This window comes from Chroicocephalus ridibundus, chromosome 7 (assembly GCF_963924245.1).
Source record: "Chroicocephalus ridibundus chromosome 7, bChrRid1.1, whole genome shotgun sequence".
Classification (NCBI taxonomy): Eukaryota; Metazoa; Chordata; class Aves; order Charadriiformes; family Laridae; genus Chroicocephalus; species Chroicocephalus ridibundus.
Genome location: NC_086290.1, coordinates 30831244 through 30852658, shown reverse-complemented (window position 1 = coordinate 30852658; position 21415 = coordinate 30831244). Strand labels below are relative to the sequence as shown.

Genomic DNA, 21415 nt, shown 5'->3' with positions numbered 1-21415 from the left:
CGATGGTAACTCAAAGAAGTGCTTTCTACTCTTCTATGAAATGCTTTTCATTTGGGTCGCCACTGGTATGTACAGAAAAACTCTCCCACTCTGCTCTTAGTTCAGAAAAAAGCATTTCAGTGGGACACTTAATCAGGGATGATATTCTGGGTACTTTTGGAGTGCTGTGTAGGTAAGTGCTAAGTAGCATTGCTGTACTGAAAGACTCACTAAAAATAATGCTGTTTCATGAGACATACACATAGTAATGTAATTCTTTTCTTCAAAGTTAATTTCTGAACCGTATTGCTCTGCACAGCTTTTATTACACAAAATGTATATTAATACATAGCACCAGCAACCCATTTTATATAATAAAACCTTATTTCAAAAGTTATGGGAAGGAAAACACTGTACAAGATAATATTCCAGAAGTGAGCTAGACTAGAAATACCAATTACTGATAGCTACCTTCAAAATCCTTCTTATTGACATGGCAACATGATGGGACTTCAAAATAAAAAATGAAGAAGAATCATTCAAAGTGGAGAATTATAAATGCTTCCCTGTCTATATTTAAGCCTCAGAAGGTAATGTAACTGACAAATACATGGTATTACAAAATTAAAAAAAAATACCACAAAACCAAAGACAAAGAAAAAAACCAAACAAAACCCCAACAGTTAAATCTTCTGTGGAGCTATGTAATTTTTAACTTTCAGACAACTAGTTAAAAAAAAAAAAAAAAAAAGAAAAAAAAGAAAACTGTCTCCTTCCCCTCTTCAGCCAGTAGCTCATTTAGTTCAGTGCTCTTCTTCCTACGTCTCATACTCCAAAATGTAAGTTAGAGGGCCAGATGTATTATCCGGGAAGTTTTCCAAATTCATTAACTCCTTGGCACCAATGACTTCAGGATAGCCACTGCCAGCACTGAATATTATGCCCAGCAAAAACCCAGCTCCTGGAGGGAAAGGATTAATAAAATGAGGCATTCGGCAGTGGCTGTTGGTCTCTCTGGTCACAACAAGCAACTAAAAGAACCACAGTAGCTGCCAACACTGGTCACAGCCAACTTTTCAGTATCTAGTACTCTGAAGGTCTTTCCTGAACATCTGCACATCATTCACCACAAAGCTTGAAAAGTGCACAGATACTGCTTGAAGTCAGAGAAAAGACTGGCAGGAAGGCTGTGACTCCAGTTCTAACTGCAGAGGGTGGTAAATGTTACCCAGCGGCGTTAGAATCACATGGGCACTTTCTCCTCAATTACAGAAGGTGCAGTCTGAGGCAACTCATTTTGCTTTCTGAAATGGATGCAGTCTGGCTGTCACCAGCTAAAGGGCTGCTGACTGAAGAGCCTTACAAGGCCCTAGAAATGCAGCAGACCTGATGGATCCAGTTCCTGTTTTCATCTTTCTTCTTAGGGCCAGGGGGGAGCTCCATGAAGGAAACCAGCTTACTATCACTCATAGAGGCACTTTCATGAGCCATCTGTTCGGACACCATTACGAGAAAGGCTCTCTGATTTAAAGATCAACATACAGCAAGAGATCCCTAGAATTTTAAATGTTAAACTTGTTTTGCTAGCCGCCGTGCCTTACTTTGAATCTCCACAGCTTCAATAAAAAGCACACCACATTCCTTACATTCTTCAAATGTCAAACTTATTGTTTCTTATTCTTTGATTAGGGTTAATGCCAGCTGTCCTTTTGTTCAACATTTTGCTATCTCAAATCACTTCAAATTTAGTAACGATTCTTACTGGGTATGATATTCCAGAATCCAGCGATACCAAGATCTCAAGTGGTACTGACCACTTCTGTGGAACTGCAGTACCTATTATCCTGTGTGAAATTCTGCACTAACACAGTTACACTGCTTCTGCTTTCAGAGAAAGCTTTATTTCTGCCTGATATAGCAACCCTCACATAGACACATCCACCATATTTGCAAGCTCTCCTACCCTCACATCAGAGACAACCTGGAATACGAGCCAGCAAGAAGCTCTGACTCAAAACAGAAACTTTCAGCAAAGACATGAAATGCAGCCGGCTCGGCACGGACAGTCACAGGGAAAAGTATCACCGGGTCTCGGGAAGTGAATGCATGTCCCATATAGCCTACAACCGATAACTCGTGCCAGCACCTCACCATGTACTAGAGAGAGTATTTCAGCTTGCAGCAGATAGAGACGCCTGCAGGCATGCCTCCCCTTCACTCCACTGCGAGCTGACACACACAATGTATTTACCAGAGAAAGATGATCACTTATTTCAAATACTAGCAGGCCTTACGGTAAGTGGATGCATTCATTACAGCTATTAAAAGTCTGCACTTTATTTCATTTTATGCTACTTAAACATTCTGGGTTTTTTAATACTCTCTTGACTTGCCTCACTGAATTCTGCACAGAACAATATTCAGCAATACTGACCAGCGGGAGAAATAGCAACTACGAAGTGTGAAAATCAACCCCTCCCCTCACCCCTCCCCTCAAGCCTCAGTAAATATAATGATATGCCCAGAATCACTTCAGGAAATTAAAGAGGAAAGAAAAAAAAAAAAGAAGTAGAAGAAATATGAATGTATGAGTTGTACAAGTATCTTGGCTGGAAAAAATTCTTGTGTGTTGGATTTTTTTTTTCTTGCTAGTCATTTCTCCTACTTCTATATCATAAGGGAGCTGTAATGTTGGGTAACTGCTGAGCATGAAATTTCCCAGGTCACATTAAACAAAGTTCCTGCCCCTTTCTCTGCTCCTGGAGCAAAGAATACTCCCCAAGGAAAAAGGCTGTTGGTTTGCAATCCCTGGATGCCAACAATTCATACTGGGTAGTGCATAATTCCCACATTGGTGAGATGTGATGGAAAAGAAGTAAATCTTTCACCTCTATTGTTTATTTTTGAAGACTGTAGTTGAATATCTGCCAGACCAGGCCTTCTCCTCTAAGAAAAGACCATCATTACTGCCACGCACACTTTCCACTCCAAGTTTACCCACACGTAAAAGCGAGGCATTCCTAACACCCAGAATCATGCTCCAGCATCTTGCTCTAATAAACTTAATGTCGCAGCTTTAGCAGGCATTTCCCTTGCTACGCATTCACAGCAGTGCTCTGTGTAGCTCCTATCTGCAGGAACTCTTGAGTTTCATTTCATGGGGGTCAAAATGAAAGATCTATCTTTGGTACACTTTTAGGGCACAAGCCTCCCTCACAGAGGAGTCCAAGCTGCTCAGGACTATCGGGCGGATGTACATACACTTCTGTTCTTAAAGTGGGAACATGGAAAGGGCTTTGCTGTTGAAGCTCGGGTCGTTTTACTACGCTTTCGTAGTACAGAAAATTCACATTTGCTGGGTGAGACAGAGTGAAATAAAAGCTTCTGCTCAACTTATGCTTTTACAGGGTCATTTGTTGTCTGGTTCAGCAGCTTTCTGCGATCAGCTGGATTGAAAGAAACCCTATCCAGTCCCTGTGGTTCTTAAGGAAAATTGTCCTCCTTTCTGTCTGAGCTGCCTGTTCACTCTAGCTGGCATGTACAAAAGCTTCTCTCTGCTTGTCAGACTCAGCTGCTCCCAAGGACTACTTAGTCTTCTCTCACTCCTTCGGACAGGACCAGCCCAAACAAAGCTAGAAGGCAGCCATAGCCCTTTAACAGCAAGTAACATCACACAGGGAAAAATACACAAACCCAAGTTTCACTGGCCATTAAACAAACCTCTCAGAAACTCACTTTCAGTTTAGTCTTGAGGACAAGAAATAGAGACTCAAACTTGCTTCCCCACTTCCTTTCTTCCAGCACAAAGACATCTCTGAAGATCCGCAAATCTTCTTTCATCCATGCCTCCTCCCTCAGATGTGTCTCTCTACCCCCTCCACCCCCAGCCAACTTCCTTCAGCTCAGGCTGATCCCAGGATCAAAACCTGTCAGTTACAAAATCATTCTTCTCTTCTCCTGAACTTCCTTTTTCTTGCTTCCCTTGGCTAAACCAGAACACTATTCTTTTTTGTAGAGTTACTTTTTCTGCTAGGTTAGTTCCCCCCACAACAGCTCATCCTGTCATTGTAAGAACGATAATGCCGTCATAGAGAGAAAGGGGGCAGAGACATGTGGGTAGGCATTTATGAATACAAGGGTATCATGGGGTACTCTCCAGGAGACAGGAAAACATTAAATCAGCTATGCTATGTTATAAAAACTCTATCACAGATCCTTGAGTTTGCATCCATGCTGCAGTTGGTCTACCTTCAGCTCTGCTGATCCTAAATCTCACACAAGAGCACTGAGGGAAACAAGTTTCTCCTGCGAGTTTGTCATTGTTCTCAGCAGACCAGATCTATTCACTTTAATGACTGGTTCATCAAAGAAAGATCAATGGGCACTGTTCTGCCTTATCTTAATACAATGCACACTAAGAGTCAGTCACAGAACACAAAGAATTCCCGAAATCAAAGTGAATAAGTGATTTAACAAAAGATTCTTGCAATTCAAGGATGAGACAGCAGGGATGCTCTTCTTCAGTTTGCAGAGGTTTATTGCCATTTTTTAGTCCCTGCTCCCACCACTGGGAGAGTAATTTTATCCATGACAAGTAAAATAGCTTTGGGGAAAAAAAAAATTTCAATGTTAAGTTTGGCATTTGAATTTAACAAAGATATGGTTTGACTTGGCAGATAAGGTGATTTAATAGGCAGCTGCCTCTGAAAGCCACAGCTGTCACGTCCATCCACTTGCTGCTGAGTTTCCCTTCTACTGGCATGCAAACTCGCCTCTCTCAAATGAGTGGTTCAAGTAGAAAAGCCCAGCACTATTCACTTCTGTCTTTCTTGTATTAGTTTTTAGCTAGTTTAGCTCTCTCAACCGTCTCACCAGCTAAGCTGTGGGACCGGAATAAAAGAAGTAATGGGAACCAGGCAGCTGTGGTTAGGAGGTATGGTGACTAAGACTGCCTCTTTTGGCAGCAGCAAGCACCAAACCACACCCTCAAGTGAGGGATTTTTATCAACAGATGACTTTTCTCAGGACCTAACAAAAAGGAGGTCACAACAATCATCATCACACAGCTAATAAAGTCTTCAAAAATACGAAAAGAAAGCTGTCAAAGGAATAGTTACAGCTGGTGAGTTACCGGGGGCACACAATGATTCTTCCCAGAGTAAAAATGAGAGCTTGTTTCCCTCCGTAGAGGAGAACCACCTAACTAGTTATCCTGTTTATCACTGTTTATCAGCCACATAGGCCTGGCAGGCAAGGGGGACTGTAAAGACTGCCAGTCTGGCATTCAGAAGAAATTTTGACCAAGAAACTGCTTATCACTCAAATTCAACAATACAACAAGTTCTGTTAATTTAGAATAATTTTTCAAATGACAGGAACTGGTAAGTGTCCAGCCTTCCTTTTCCTGAGCCAGTGAAAAATCAAACTTCTCATGCAGAAATACACACAACTGGGGGAGGAGGAGGGGAGAGGGAAGGAAGAGAGAGATTGCCATATCTGTCCCATTTTTAATAGCCTCTTAAAAATAATCAATATCTGGAATGTCCAGTTTGAGCTAAAAAAAAATATTAGAACTTGACAAGAGTTCTAATTTTGTTTTCATCTTGTTTCAATACACTTTCCTGTCTCTGACAGGTTAAAATACATGAAGTTCCAACAGACAAATGAAAGTTTTTCTAACTGAACATTCATACTTCATATTTAGCACTCTAAATACTAGATAAAATTAAAAGTGCATTTTTCTCAATGCTAATTCTTAAGAGTCAGCTCATGAAAGTTGGAGGCTTGGGATTTATTCCTACAGAATTTGACCATTAAGACATGAAAAAATCCTGCGGCCCAGCAGTTCAATATTATGCTGTCCTGTCCCATAGACTGGGTCACAGCATAGTTTTAGTTCTTTTACAGCCAGGCAGCATTAAACAACCGCCACCATCACTCACAGCTCTAACCAATGTAGATGGTTAGGACAATCTACAACATGAAAACCATTATACATATTAAAACCAAAACAAAACCAAACACAAACCAACCTTAAAAAATGAAGTCCACTTAAAAAAGGGCAGTAAAGCCATACTGGCGTAGAGTATTAAGTAAATTAATGTATCTTCCTAGTGTCACTAGACAAGCTGTGTTTGAAGATAAGGAAAAAAACCCCAACAGTAGGCAGAGATTCAATGAAAGCTAAGCATTTTAACTTTTGGACTAGAAGTCCGTATAAACCCCAACAATATAATAGAGTCAATATAACGTCTTTGACTTTAGACTTTACCAAATGTAAGTATAGAAGAAAACATTAACTCCGTAAGTGACCTGCAGGAAAAATTAATCTTATTTTTTGTTTCTTGGCTGCATGAGTCAATACAGACTCTCAGATGACAACAATTTATTTGGAACTATATGGTCAAAAGTACACTTTGCTTGGAGAATCATAATCAAAGTTGATAATAATAACAACAACAACAATATTATTAAAAATATCACCACCACTAGGAAAGAATCATCCAAGGAGAGAAGCCCAAAGTGAAGGTAACAGTAAAGAATGAAAATCTTGCAAAAATATTCCCAGTAATAGAGCATCAAACTTAACCCATAGCTTAAAGAGGCACGGGTTATGGGTAATACAGTGTACTGAAGCATCATAGAGAGATACTTGCATTTCGTTTTGTGTCAGTCCAACTGAAACAGCACCAAGCACCCCACTGGCTGAATTAAAGGAAAATCACATTGCACAGCTTCCAGTGCCACCATAGTTTGCTTGCCCCTAGTACCGACGCCAAGATATAGAGGTTAGGCTACATTGGTATTGCTAAGGTATACTGCAGGCTGCAAAGTAGGCAATTCCTCTTCACCCTCATAAGAATGATTGACACAGCCAAGTATTACACTCTTGCTATCAAAGAGAAATAAGATGAACTAAGATCAGTCTTTTTTCTCCTCTCACAAATGCAAAGACAAGTGTCAGATTCTATATGCCACATGCTTTCACTTAGATAGTGGCAAGGTCCTTGTTTGGACAGGCACTTCACTTGCATACGCCAGGCAGCTCAGCCATTTACATGAGTCTCTTCAACTGTGGATCTAGTTACTATATATAAATCCTTCTGAACTCAGTACTAACCCAATGCCCCCTTTGAAAAGCTCAGCTTTAATAACATCTACAGCAGTGAGAAGGCTTGTTTAATAAAATTATGAGATCTGACATGAGGAGAGGAGAACACCACTTCCCTAAGCACCTCTTCGACATAATTGTGTTACCTGCAAATCAAAAGCAAAACAGAAGCCAAACTTGCTACAATGGCACTAGTCTCATTCTCAAACAAGACCAGCAGCATCCACTAAGCTTTCTGTAGTCCTTCCTAACCCCACTATTAACCCCCAACAAAATCCTTGATTAAAAGAAAGCCTTTTGTGCTACGTAAGCACGCATAAACCACTGGATTTTACTGGTGTTCCAATAGCTCAATCTTTGCACAATTCCTCCAGTTAAAAAAAAAAAAACAACAACAAACCCCTCCAGTTTTGTCTGCCCTTCCAAGTCTGAACTCAAATTGCAGCAATAAGCTTAGCCTAGCCATTACTCACACTTTTACTGGAACAACCTTTAACACACTGGATTCTGCCTGCACCAGACCTTATTTTGACCCTGCACCAGACCCTACTTTGTCACTGCAAAAGACAAAGCTGGAGTTCTTAAAATCATAGTTTATGTTTATATTTGCAAATTTAGCAGTGGCTGGGCACACCTGAATATACTAGCGTGTAATCAACTACACTGTACGTGTTACAATAGCTCTTCTGCTCTCACAAACGCTTCTTAGAAATGGCTCAGGAGTTAGGATACACCAGGCACAGCTTCCAGAGGCAACCTGTAGCCATCTTACAATAGAGGCTCAGAGCAGAGATGGGGATCGTCCTGTGCCACTTGAACTTTAAAGCCAAAGGTGACATTCAGCTTACACTTGTATAGATGCAACCTTAGTATCTCATAGACTTACTTCACCTACCAATGCAACCATGGCTTTCTCAATAGGCCAGAGAGCCTATCCTGAAGGTAACGGTGAAGCTTAATCTGTAGCACCTTCCATACCCTATTCCAGTGGGTCATATAAAATCTACGAATAAGCCTAACTTTTCAACCGCTCCTGTGTCCTAAAGTATAATCTTAGTCCTCATCCTAGCCATACAAAACCTCAGTAAACTTTATTTAATGCATAATACATCCTGGCATTAAAGGATGAAGAGTTACAGCAAGATCTTTAACCTACCTTATTCCAAACTATCTCCAGTCCCAATCTGAATCCTAATTTAAGCACAACTCGAAGTTTACTCCTTTTAAACTCCTAGTTTGCCAATACATGAAGCAATAGAGACTGGAGGTCTACCAGACATGTCGGCACTCAGACCTCACCAAAGCCCTGACCTTGCAGGATTTAGCTGTATGCCTACCTCTTCAAGCCTTCTTTTCCAGAACACTCATCCTACCCACAGGCTGAAACAGTAACCTGGTAACCATACTGTCAGCAAAATTAACAGTAAGGAAGTCCTGGTGTCAGTGGCCAGTCTGGCCTAAGCCACGACAAAGGGGCAGAACCTGACCAGCAGCATCCTTCAAACTATCCCAACGGGCCTTTTCCTACTCAGGACCTAAGCCTATATCTTGCCATATAGCATTAATTCCAATTCAGCTTGGTAACAGAGCTACCCCTGTATTATTCAGTCTTGCCACTACTAATCCATAGCCCAGTCACATGTTCCTCACATAGCAGCGAGCAAGAAAATAAGATCTTCAACTCATCTTGTCTCAAAACTGTCTTGAAACATAACCACAGCCAAAAGCATGGTCTAGTGACATTAAAATAAAAATAGGAAAGCTTTTTTGCCCATTTTGCTAATTAATATGTCAGAGCTCATAAAGACAGACTCATCAGCTTTTCTCCAGCACTGCATCATCTGAAAGAGCTGTGTCAGCAGAGACCTCACAGCAGACAGTCAATACATACTAAAAGTGTTCTAAGCAGTAAATCAGAACACAAAAAAAGAATTTCAGAAAAAAAATAAAAATAGCTGTGAAGAATTCAGTACACTCTTTCAGTATTTGATATAAATCAGGTTATATTTGATGTACAAGAGTCTTGCCCTTCCTTATGAAGGATATCCTCCTAGCTGTCCTGGAATTGCTTTTCTAAAAGTCTGAGAGTTCATGGAAAAACTGAGCTAAAGTTTTCTGATTTTTCATCTTTGCCATTTTTCAGGGATCTTCTTTGCTTTACAATAGAGGCTCCACTTGCCTGCTTCTCATTCTCATTGCTGAAACTGAGTTTAGGTAATACGGATGCGCCATTGCTGAGCACACGCAGAGCTTACAGAGGACAAAATCCTCCTTAGAGGATTCAGAGAAGATGCCTTACACACACGTGCTGAAATATGGTCTTTTCCAGAATGAGCTGAGTAGGTAGCATCAATACAGTCGTGCTTTTGCCAATGGTATCGTGGAAAACGTTTGCAACACTAAGAACACCTGTAAGCACTGCAGGAATCAATTCACAGATGCACGTCTGAATTCTGATGAAACACACCAACGAGTCTCCAGCCATCTTCCCATAGAACATGCTTATAAGCTCAGGATATGTCCAGACACGCTTCTAAAAATCAAATCTACCTTTTAAGGAAAAAAAAAAAACGAGCAAAAAGGAACTGCTGTTTGTGGGTGCAATATATAAAAAGACAGAAAGATGGGGCTACACCTACAGAGCCTTCTAATGCCTCGGTCTTCTGCAGAATTGTGATAAAGCTTTTTGAAATGAATGCATGCTACTAACTCCTGCTCAGTAACACGTAATATGTGAGGGATAAAGTAGCTATACCAAAATCTGAGACTAAATGCCTGAAGAGCCACTGCCCCAGAAGGAATAGAAAGGATATTTCCCTCGAGAGAATTACTCAACTGTGTATTTTATAGAACAAGTCATGTTGAAGGAGAGAAGGGATAATTGCATTGATTGTTAGTAGGTGATAATTAATTCTGTAGAGAAATATGTTTAATTTCCTGAAGTCTTGAATAGGATGGAAACTCTTAGTTCTACAATGAGAAAATAACAGTGTTTGCTCCCAGCACAAGAAGTTGCAATGTCTTCCTCAGCGTGTTCTTAAAAAAGGCACCTATAAGGAAGGCAGCACAATGAACGATGTTAAAACAAGAGTTCTGTGATGTGACTGAATGCCAGCAAGATGCGTATATGACATATAATCCCAAAAAGCATACGGTAAAAAGAGACCAGAGAAAAAGAACACTGTGCTCTTGAACAAACCTTTAAAATAAATATTTGAATGGAACGATGAGAAAACTGAAACTGCTGCTTGATTTCTCTTTATGAAGGGTTAGGGAATGGAACAGAGAGAGGGGAGAAATATTTTGCAATAGTAATTGAACAGTATTTAAAGTGGACCAAGAACCAAGAAAGATCATTTACACTCCAACCTTCTCAGAAGTCAGCTACCTCCTTTTATTCTGAAGGGGAAAAAAAAGAAACAACCTGCAGGATTTTTCACGTCTAATCCTTAGGTGATCTGTTGACCACTGATTTTAGTCTAGGAAAAAAGCTCTTAGGTACATGTAAAAGGTCTATGAAGGATAAGTACAGCAAACAAGCCAAAGTTCAATAAGCATGGGTCCACATTTTCATATAAAATTCGTAGGTGTCTTCAAATAGAAAAATTTTCAAAGCCATGTTTTTCAAGAATACGGAGAAGTGTGCAGAAGAAAGATCAAATGCCACTCAAAGTGATATTATAAAGCTTAATGTACCTATAACAACAGATTGCCAAAGAGTTATGATCTCACCAAGTTTCCTTCCAATATTCTTTGATAACAGTGAATTCCACTGATCTTTGGAAAACTGCATGATGTTGCAATGTTTGTAGTAATTTTTCTGCACAGGAAAAAAACTCAAGGGCAACACCCATAGCTTCTTCAAGTTGACAAGATCATTTCTCTGAAACTTTCACATTCCCAAAACAAGAAGTTAAAAGAATTTTTCCTCCCCAGGAATGATAATGTTACAAGACATATGAACTACCCCTTGATTCAGAAAGAGAATCCAAGAAGTTCACAGACTTAGGAAAGATGCCAGAAAAATTTAAAAAGAATTTATCTACTAAGTTCAGGAGAAGGTCTTCAGACAAGGAAAATCCACACCACAGAAATAAAGAATTAAAGAAGGACACCCCGTTGCACAGAGAAGGAACACCATAAACAATCAGGAATCTCATAGTTGACCTTCCTTTACATGAACTCAGCTTTTTAGTTCTATCAAAGGAGTGGAAAAAGGCAACGTGCAGTCACGCTACGAAGGGGCAGCCTGAAACTTCAGGGTTTTCTGACATCAGAAGAGATTGCTGAATAACTTGAGTTCCCTAGAAAGTTTAAGGTTTCTTATGTATTAAATAAGTAGGTACAGTAATGACAGCACTATGGACCGATTCCTTTTCCTACTACGGCCTGAAAAGTCTTAAGAAAAAATAAATTATTTCTACTGCACAAGCACAATGGAAGGACAAGCTTTGGTATTCTTTTTTTTTTTTTTTAATCTGGAGAATTTTTTTAGTGTTATCTTCAATATTCCTGGCAATGGAAGTGGACCTCATAGCAACGAGAAAAAGCAGGAAATGTTTATATCTTTCAAAATACATATAGTTTAAGTCTCCACACTCCACAAGACACGTTGTACTTGCGCTTATTTGAAAGAGCATCTTCTTCAGCTTACAACACCTGCACTGAAAAAATTGTTACAGCTCTTTCTGCAAATAACTCCGCTACCTGCACTGCCTGGCAGAGAACAATCCCTAATTCATCATTGTACAACTTGGAGTCAATGCATACAAAGTAATGCCTTAATTTGCAGCTCTTTTAGTCACCACAGGTTCTGTAAGCTGATTTCATTTACTGCCCATATTACTTTCAAGTTGCTGACTTTTCCTCCAAAATAGGGGAACAGCTTACCCGACTTGTGTCCGGCCAACAAACCAACTTTGCTTTCATCTGCCACTGGAGGAATAAAAGAAAAGACACAAAGATCAGAAACTTATTTAAATTCACAAGCCTTTGAAACACTGTCAAATTATTTCAGACACACAGCATCCTGAATCTTTAAATTATAATAATTTTTAAAAAGCCTTTTTTTTTTCTTTTTTTTTTTTTTTACCTAATCCACCCGGGATGCTTCAAAGTCCAAATATCTGAATGAAAGCCCACTGAAACCAATAAAAGGACTACCAGCAGTCCTTGTGGGTTACATATCAGGACCTCAGCGCTTACACACTCAAAACTCAGTTGTCAGAAGAGCATTGCATTTGTAAATAACTCATCTTGCCAGACAAATCACAGGGCATAGGAGAGTTGTAACATTTTCAGATCAAAAACCTCAATTGGTCAAAAGAATCTAGATGTAGAAACCTTTCCATCTGCAAGACACCTCACTGACTCACAGGACCCTCTGCTGACAATGAGGTCTCCCAAAAATCGATTTTTTTGGAAGCCTTGTGCTTTTTTCTATGTTATGATTTATCTGTAAACCGTACCTTTTGTAGTATTTCACAACATATAAAGAAAGATGGTTCCAGTAGCAGCAGTTTGCAGACAGACTAGTGGTGGAGCAAATTCTGAACGTAACAAAAATTCTAATTTTTCTTCAGTAACTGTATTTCGGTTTATTATCATATATCTCATGAAACTAATTAAAACACTCTCCCAGAGGGCTGAGGGGAAGAACCAATCACCAGTTCTTAAAATGAATTCTATGCAAAGAAATGGTGCTAATGCAACGTTAGGGATGATAAAACAAGCACAGGAAATGAATGTTAGGGTTGAAAGCTTATCCTTCAACCCTGCCTGCCCAAGCACTCCCTTATATTACGTCTTAGAATGTGATTTCTTTATATGATAAAATAAATTGTCAAGTCATACCAAAAATACTATAAATGGGAACTCTTACACAAGCTTTGCATAGTGGTCACCTTAAAAAGCTTACATGCAGAGTTATCGGTAATGATCCAGGAATGTGCTGTTTTCTACCCAGGAAAGAGCAGTGCAGTACTTGGTGACATTTAGGAGCTACTATGGGAAAATATCACAGTAAATGTTTTCTTATGTTGCCTCCCCACTTCACTTTTAGGGAAGCTTTTCCCCCCAGAAAACAGAATGAGATTCAGGACTGGGATTCACAACTGGAATCGTGAATCCACAACTGACCAATGTATCTCTTCTATACCTATTTAATCTGATTACCGTCTGATTATCAGCAAAATTGACATGGTGTAGTTTTGTTGTGGGATGCAGATGCTAATAAAGTAAGACTAATACTGTATGTGACATTACGCAGAGATGCTGCAAAACGAAATAGCAGTGGCGCTAGTCAAAATGAGAAGTGGAACCAAAATTCAAGGCACTACCGTACTCCTTCTCGTTTAACTTTTCTTCTAGTTTTTTCTAGTCCTTGGAAACAACTGTTTACCTCCTTGCTATGCAGTTTGATCCTATAATGCAAAATGACCAGACAAGGATTTGCTATAAGGATAGTTCAAATTCCTTTTCCTCCTCCTTCCCCCCAAATTTATCTCTAAGCAGAACAACGATGGAAAACTTTAGTCCCAAAGGTTAGTGTTTTGACAAGTTATGATTGTGTGAAAACAAGGGATTATAATGGAAACTGATTTGCAACCTTAATTATAGCAGTCACTAATGGCAACCACTATAATATATGATAATTACTTAGAGTAGGTTATATTACAGTACATAGGAGCTTTAAAAAAAATAGATACCAAGGTTCACAGCATTTTTTAAAAACTATGCTGATGACTTGGTTTGCCTGAAACTAAGTTTTACATTATTAAAAGGGATAAATCCATTTAACTTAATCACACTTTACACACCAGCTTCACACACAAAAATTAGATTTTAATACTGGAGGGGAAAAAAGGAAGAATAAAATGATTAGAAAATGAAAAATAATCTTACCAGAATACAAGGTTAGCGTTATGAGTTTGAGCACACACACACAAAAATGGGGAAATGCAAAAATTAAAGTTTTATAGAAGAGTTTAAGCAAAAAATGTGTGCCCCTCCACAGGGCAACTTTCATTTCACGGGATATTACACTTAGGCAATGACTTCTAGGTTTGCCATCTTTCATTAGAGAGAACAGGAGTGGCACAGACAAGTCCACTGGATGAGAATCCCATTCCTTCCCTTATTTCCTCCGGGAACAAGGAGAAGATGACAGAAGAGAAGGAAAAGGCTAATATGAGATAAACACTTTGTATGCCAAAGTTGGAAACTCTGTAACTGAAGATTTCATTTAGGAAGTATATAAGATGTCCTATTCCACAAAACAGCACTTGAAAACACTGCTCTGCATGATGTTAAAAATTCATGCAAGCATTCAGTTATGACAAAAATAGTATTTCCCTTCCCTGGCCATCTTCCTTGGCTTTTGAAAAATTTCTTTTCTAAGATTCTACTAGTGTTGGCTTATCTTTGCAGAAAGGCACCCGAAGTATTTTAAACAGGGAAAAAATACTGTCTACACTTAAAACTCAAGTAAAAAAAAAAAAAAAAGAATTCTAATTATTTTTATATTGCAACATCAAAGAGTAATTACATTGCAACTAACTATGAAAAATTTCAGCTCAAGAGGATCACACTGGGGAATCTGCAGTGCCAGGCTGGAACCTATCAGAAAAACATTTATAACAAAATTTAAACTGTAATTATTTTTATGAGGACACTAGAAATACTATTCATTCTTGAGCTTGAATTGTTAAATGGAAAACATTTTTTAAAAATGAAACCACCTAATTTGGGAAACGTAGACACAAAACTCAAACAATAATATGGGAAGGATCAATGCAAGGGGGTAAATACATTCACAAACAAGAAGAAACTTCTTAACTTGTAAATCAAACAAACACTTTACGTTTTGAAACATCCCTGGAACTCCAGGGGATGTTAGTTCACAAAGTTATTAATGTTTGTCAATATAAAACATGCTAGCTCTTTTAAAGTAACATCTATAATCTAGGAACCGCATTTTCACCACAGAAGCCAGTTACGTGTTCATCGTCAGTACGTAAAAGCAATTGCTGAAATAAAAGTGACAGAAGTTCTACGGCTATTTAATAAAAGCGTGGACATTTGGGGGACTGGCAAAACCACAGATTATGAAAGATGGAATATTACTAAAACAAACAAATCTTTCCAGCTGATAGCAAACAATTGCTACTTTTTTTTCTTTTCTTTTTTTTTTTTTTAAACTATGCCAACAACCACAACAAATGGCAAACCCCCCCCCCCCCGTGCCACGAATTATCAGATGTATTAGGATATCCTGTGGTAATATTCTATAGTGCTGTTTTGTTTTAAGAAAATAAGCAGTACTGTTCCTCAAAAAGCACCCAACAATGCATCCATGTCCTTCCACATAATCTTTTGATTGCCATTTTCTGTACCTACTCAAGATAACCAGAGTAGCCATTTTATTTGAACTGCATAATTTTCAATGGTTTAGTACACAGCAAGCGTTCTGTGCTTCCTCAAAGTTTGCATCACAATACAGTCCAGGTTTACTTAACGGTCAACAAACTACTCCCCCACTAGGGTTTAGAAAAGCACAAATGAATGCTGCCGCCAACTGTCATAACCAATTTCTGTCTTTTTGCCCCGTTCAACCGCTATACCATTATACTATTTTTCCGCAAAACAAGGAGTTACTACTGTTCACAAGATACAGCTTACTACTATTCAACTTAGTGCCTCTTTTCTGAAGGATCCGTTTTGCACATTGACTAAGAGCTACTTAAAATCTTCTAAACATGGCAAAGTTACTTGTACTTCTGCTGGACAAACTGACACATACCTTTGAATACTGGCTGCAGGTCTGCACTCAGAAAAGAAGCAAACAAGCATTAAAATTACAATCAATGAGAAATAATAAGAAAAGAGACTGAAACATCAAAGAATTTCCTAGAAAACAAATTTCCTGATACCTTTATTAGCCTATAGGAAGTCCAATATAAAATTTTTACACGTTAATCAATTAACAAGGGCTGTATTCCCAAACCACACGCTTCCGTGCTTTTTAGAATCCATCAGTTTCTAAGGTATAAACACACGAAAATACAGCAAAGCCACAAATTGGTCACTGTTTTTTCTGATGAACTGTATCCTTACCCAGCCCTTTCATCATAATGAAGGCACTGCATCATCAATTAATTTTAGTCAATGATAGTGCCGATGACATAATTCTCCTGCCATTTTTATTTTCTTGGTAAAGCGCTTCCCCATCTAGGAGCAGCATAAATCACTCAGCAAAACTGTGTCGAATGTTGGCTCACAACCATCACTTCGAAAACGCTGCTTGTGATTCTAGGTTTGCCCTGTAGTACTGCATAAAAAGACTACAGGCTTTTATACTAAAATCTACAGGAGCAATAAAATGCGTGTATTAGGAAGGGTAAACTTGCACTGTCTTGAAATATTTTCCTTCAGTAATTCCCCCTCCTCCCATCTTTAGCGACAGTGGAACTTCACGTACGGTTCCCATCTCTCCTGTTCTGGGATCACCTGGTTATCCACCAGCTACTCGTTCTTGAAGGATTATGAGTCCTTGACAAATTCTTGTTCACTTCGATGTTGACAAGCAGTGAGTCTAGCAAAAAGCTTGCACAAGGGCCAAAGATAAATTATACTTATGCGGTAAAAAAGGTAAACCTTTTCCAAAATGGCATCTAACACAACATTTGGGATGCCTTGTTCAGCACAGTCAAAGACAGGAATAAATCACATCCAAACCAAGATTCTGGATTCTTTTTCTCACCTGTAAAAGGTTTTCTCTAATGAGATTTTCCAGAACAACTTTGTTAGAACTGATTTAATACTTCAATTCAATTGTATTCAGAGAAGGTCCCCAAGGAATACATCTTGTGTGTCAGCACACGAGAATGAAAATGCCTATGCCTGCATTCGCTATTACTACTACTTGTTATTGAAGAACCACCAGTACAGTTGATGCTGTCCACATTTACCTTAAAATGAAAGATTTTCTCATGGCAGAAAATAACATTGCTTTAAAATTTCACCACCAGCGTGATGGAAAGTTCTTCGCTTTCTTCTACTGGCACAACAACTACTCATTCCTGAAGGTCGTGCTGCTAATTGAGGCCATCACGGCTTCTTTTACACTTTTGTTGCCTTCTCTAATCCTCTCTCACCTCTGTTCCAGAGAAACTGTATTGGGCTAAAACTTATCCAACTCCCCTGTTACACATCTCCCGCATGTCATTAACACTTCTTCCAAACTCCAAGGGTTAAACCACAAATTCCTAATCTAATCTGTCATTCACTGGTTGAAAACACTGATAGGGAACAGATTTAAGACAAAGTGTGGGGAACATTTTTATAACAAAGTGGTCTTAAAAGTTACTCCATTATCATCTGTACTTTGTTTCTCATAGTAGCTATACATTAACTTAATTGCTATTTTCTCCCCCAACACTTTAATAATCTAAGTGCATTAGCAGATCAACTCACTTCAAATTTACACTAAAGCAGCATAAGAAGCTACCACCTCAACCATGTGTTACCCCTTTTCTCAGCTCTCTCACTGTCACAGCTCACACAATGCGCTCAAGTCTGCTCCACAGCAAGCTTCCTTGAATCTTAGAAGAGTTTCTACAAAACAAGTTGATATTCCCTTCTGCCCACTTCTCCCTTTATGCCCCAGCTCACCTTCTCCTCAATTGCATCAATGCAGATTCGGTGTAAAACTGAGTAATGCAATTGACCTTGTTACAAGCCATTCTTTTCATACAGAATAAACCTAATTTCAATCTCGTTTCAATTCAATTCAACTCACAGTGTCCCTATCACTTAATAAATGATTTTGTTTCATTCCCTACTTATAAATCTTACAAACAGAAATTTGAAAGTCATTTAAACTAAGAAAATTGCCGTGTTCATTTCTAAAAATTTATTCTGCAGAGTGACCTCAGAAAATACACATCTAATCTGACAGTACTAGGAAGTTATTCATGACATAAACTAGAATATTTTTAAAATATCTGATTCTTGATCCCAAAGACAAATCACAGCCATAAGCAATATAGTTTTTCCAAAACCCATGACATTTTTGTTTTTGAATGGTTTTTCTCTTCAAGAGACGATCTGTTAAATTACTGTTATAAGCCAGTAACATTGAAAAGCCTGTTCAAATTCTGAGCCATCGTCTTCTCCATTTCCTCATTAATGTTCTAATGAGCTTAACTGGCTCCTAAATGCAGTTCTGAAGTTGGTTTCAACCCAAAGCAACCCGACAAGCGTATTCCATACATACAACATAGTTAACAAAATGATGATTTTAAAATACCAAACTACTTTTTGTCCCACTAATACCAGAACTCTCACTAAGGACCTCCCAAAATGTATACTTTTAAGTGTATCTGCATCAAAATATTGTTTAAAAAAGTAATCTCCACTAGCTCCGCCTGGTCCTCATTTGGTTACACTTTGAGATATTTATTTCAATATCCAAAATTACACTCAGAGTAAGAACAATCTGTTTCAGAGCAAACCACAGAATAGCTAATAGCTAGTACCATCTTGATTGCATTTTCCACATCCTTCTGGAGGTGAAAAATTGGTTTCTCTTTGTTTCAAGGTGTTTTAAAAGTATGAACTGTAATCGAATGCATCCCTTCACTAATAAAGAAATTGGCATTTAGTTAAATATTGGCTTCCTTGCAGAATACTCCATACCTTATATCTTGCATATTCACGTGCTAATTATTCCTAAATACATACATAAGTTAGCCAATATCTTTAATAAATATGCCCCAAGGTTAAGGGACTCTGAGTATGTCTAATGATGTTTTAGCAAATAATATTTCACTCACATTTAAAATCCAGTAAAGGACATTTCCATTTCTTCAGGCTGTAGAGTTTAATCAGTTAAGATCTATGGGTTTTTGCTTTTAATGGGGAAAGGAAGGGGGAGTTGAACAGAACCTTAGGATAGCGGTCACGGGTTATTATACCAACATCCTCAAATATAACATAGTACTTTGCCCGAATTGATACACAAAAAAATTGCTATATATTCATATACTCACACGATTCAATTTCATGTTGCTTCAGGTTAAAACAAGCCACACTTTCATGTGTTTGAATACAATTCCCATGACTGTAGTTTTTACAGTGCATTTATGCATAGCCTAAATCACTCCTGTGCATAAAAATGTATGGAAAATAAGGGTGCTGGAGATAAATAATAAAACACGTTCTTTCCTTTCTTTTCTTAGAGCACACCAATTTTCACCTTCGAATACAACATTAAAAAAAACCATCCACATTGCCATTCATTCTCCACAAAAATTACCTTTTAAATACAGCTAAAAGAAAGAAAAAACACTACTGAAAATGGATTCTGAGGAATTATTATATAGAAATTCTTCTCTAGACAACTTTGGTAATGTATGAGAAAATGTGTGTGTATAGAAGATTGTTAAAGGAAAGGGAAAATCATCCTTCCAATGACTTGTATAGAAACCATTGATTTCTTCTTCATTTTCAATCTGCCGTTAAGTTTCAGAAAAAGCATACCACTTAGGTGAGAAAGGACAACACAACATTTATTTCTAGCATTTCTGGATTTGTTTTGCTTATTTTTAACACTATGCTATAAGCACAAGTCCAAACTTGGCATGCAGTCTAAATCTTAAATATAGGCACGCACTCTAAGTCAAACATCGGTTGGTCCTGAACAAATTCTTGGAATCACGGCGTAAGGAGAATCTTTTCTTTGCTAACATATTCAAGCACCATCATCCATAACAAAAAAATGTATGCAACTGAGTGGATGTGTCAGGTGCCAGGATCAGCAGAAGGGCTCTTTTGTTACCGCCAGTTCAAAATAAAAGTAGAGAAGGCAAAGAAAAGATATACCATAAGAGACAGGATATGAACTCTACCAGCGATCCAGAAAGTGCCGTCATTATCTCAACACAGCGGCATGGAAGAACATTAGGACTGATAAGGAACTATAATATGGATATTATAGCTGATATGGAACTAATCTGTACCCTATTATTCTGGATGAAGCTGTACATTTTGAGAAGCCTTTGACCACTGTGTAAATGATGGATGCTAAAGCAGGGAACCAGTAACCCTGTCTCCATACACTTTGTGCAAGAACACCTGTACGTATTAGGCAAGGTTCTGCTCATGTCTGCAAAACCAAAGAAATTACCACAGTACTTGCCTTTTTGCATATTTTTTTTTAATTTCTATGACAGTAACTCAGTAACTCACACATGCCACTAATTTTATTTCTTTTAAAGTAGACTCAAGCAAAAACGAACTCATCTACAAATAGCTTGAGTCCTTCAAATACACCAACTTCAGACAATGCTACTTTTGGATTCACGCTATTTGTGAATTTAGCAGTTAAGACTTGTATCAGCTCATACGACCCATGGCATGTTCACGACCGCGTAGACCCCTGCCTAAATAACCAGGTGGCAGTGGTTATGCCTTCTGCTCCTGTCCAGCTGCCCAATGTGCAATACAGAAATGCACCAAGAGTCAATAAACTAAACCATATCTGCCCTGCTGGCAAGCAACCTACAGATTTGCTTCGGAGAATGACAATGACAAATTGATTCAACGTGCAACGTGTTAGCAGTACTGAACACGTTTTGATCACCCATCCTTATTTCCTGATATTCACCGAGGATATTAACTTAGAATTATAATTATTATTATTTTGTAAATAGATATAACTGGAAAACAGATTAAGCACTCAAAGGTTTCTGGGCCTAAAATATATAAAACTGAAAAGATAAACATCAATGTTAAATGGGTTTGCATTGTGAGTCTATGTAATTATAGACTAGTCTTTACTTAACAGATTTGCTTCGTGTGTATACATCAACCCTCATCAAAGCCAGACCCTTACTATACGATTTCATTAGATCCCTGTTTTAATGAATTTACTATTTACTCATAAGGTTCCAAATTTGTAGCAATATCTGGATTCTTGGGTCTCTTGTGTTTAAATTTTTCTGTTATCTGCCTTTGATGATCCTTCTGATGGTGATGCCGTTATGTAATTCATGCCTCTGTAATCTTATAATTAGGCAATGGATGCATTACACGAGTTTCAAGGTAAAGTAGAATGTTTCCTAGCTGAATAGCAGTACAGATTTCACATTTATGCCCTGTATTACACCAATTCTGTTGTCTGCTAAGTTCATGATGTTATCCTGGTCTAGAGACATAGAGGTGATTTCTGGACCTCTGAGACAGCTTGATTTAAAAGGAAAGAAGCTGCATCTAAGTCACATTTTATAAAGTCTCAGAGCTCTCCCCCTGGACTCTAATTCTGTG

The 21415-nt window shown here is 38.4% G+C and overlaps 1 protein-coding gene across 3 annotated transcripts in view; it reads right to left on the bottom strand.

Annotated features, from left to right (window-relative positions):
* The window catches only part of PARD3B (par-3 family cell polarity regulator beta), a 426548-nt gene that overhangs the window by 163388 nt on the left and 241745 nt on the right, over positions 1 to 21415 (bottom strand). For 2 of the 3 annotated variants that reach the window (XM_063341445.1, XM_063341444.1), the window contains exon 16: positions 11981 to 12025. The exons of the other annotated variant lie outside the window; for it this stretch is intronic. In XM_063341445.1, the coding sequence (XP_063197515.1) occupies positions 11981 to 12025 (45 nt within the window). The remainder of the gene's footprint in view (positions 1 to 11980; positions 12026 to 21415) is intronic. 3 annotated transcript variants of the gene reach the window in all.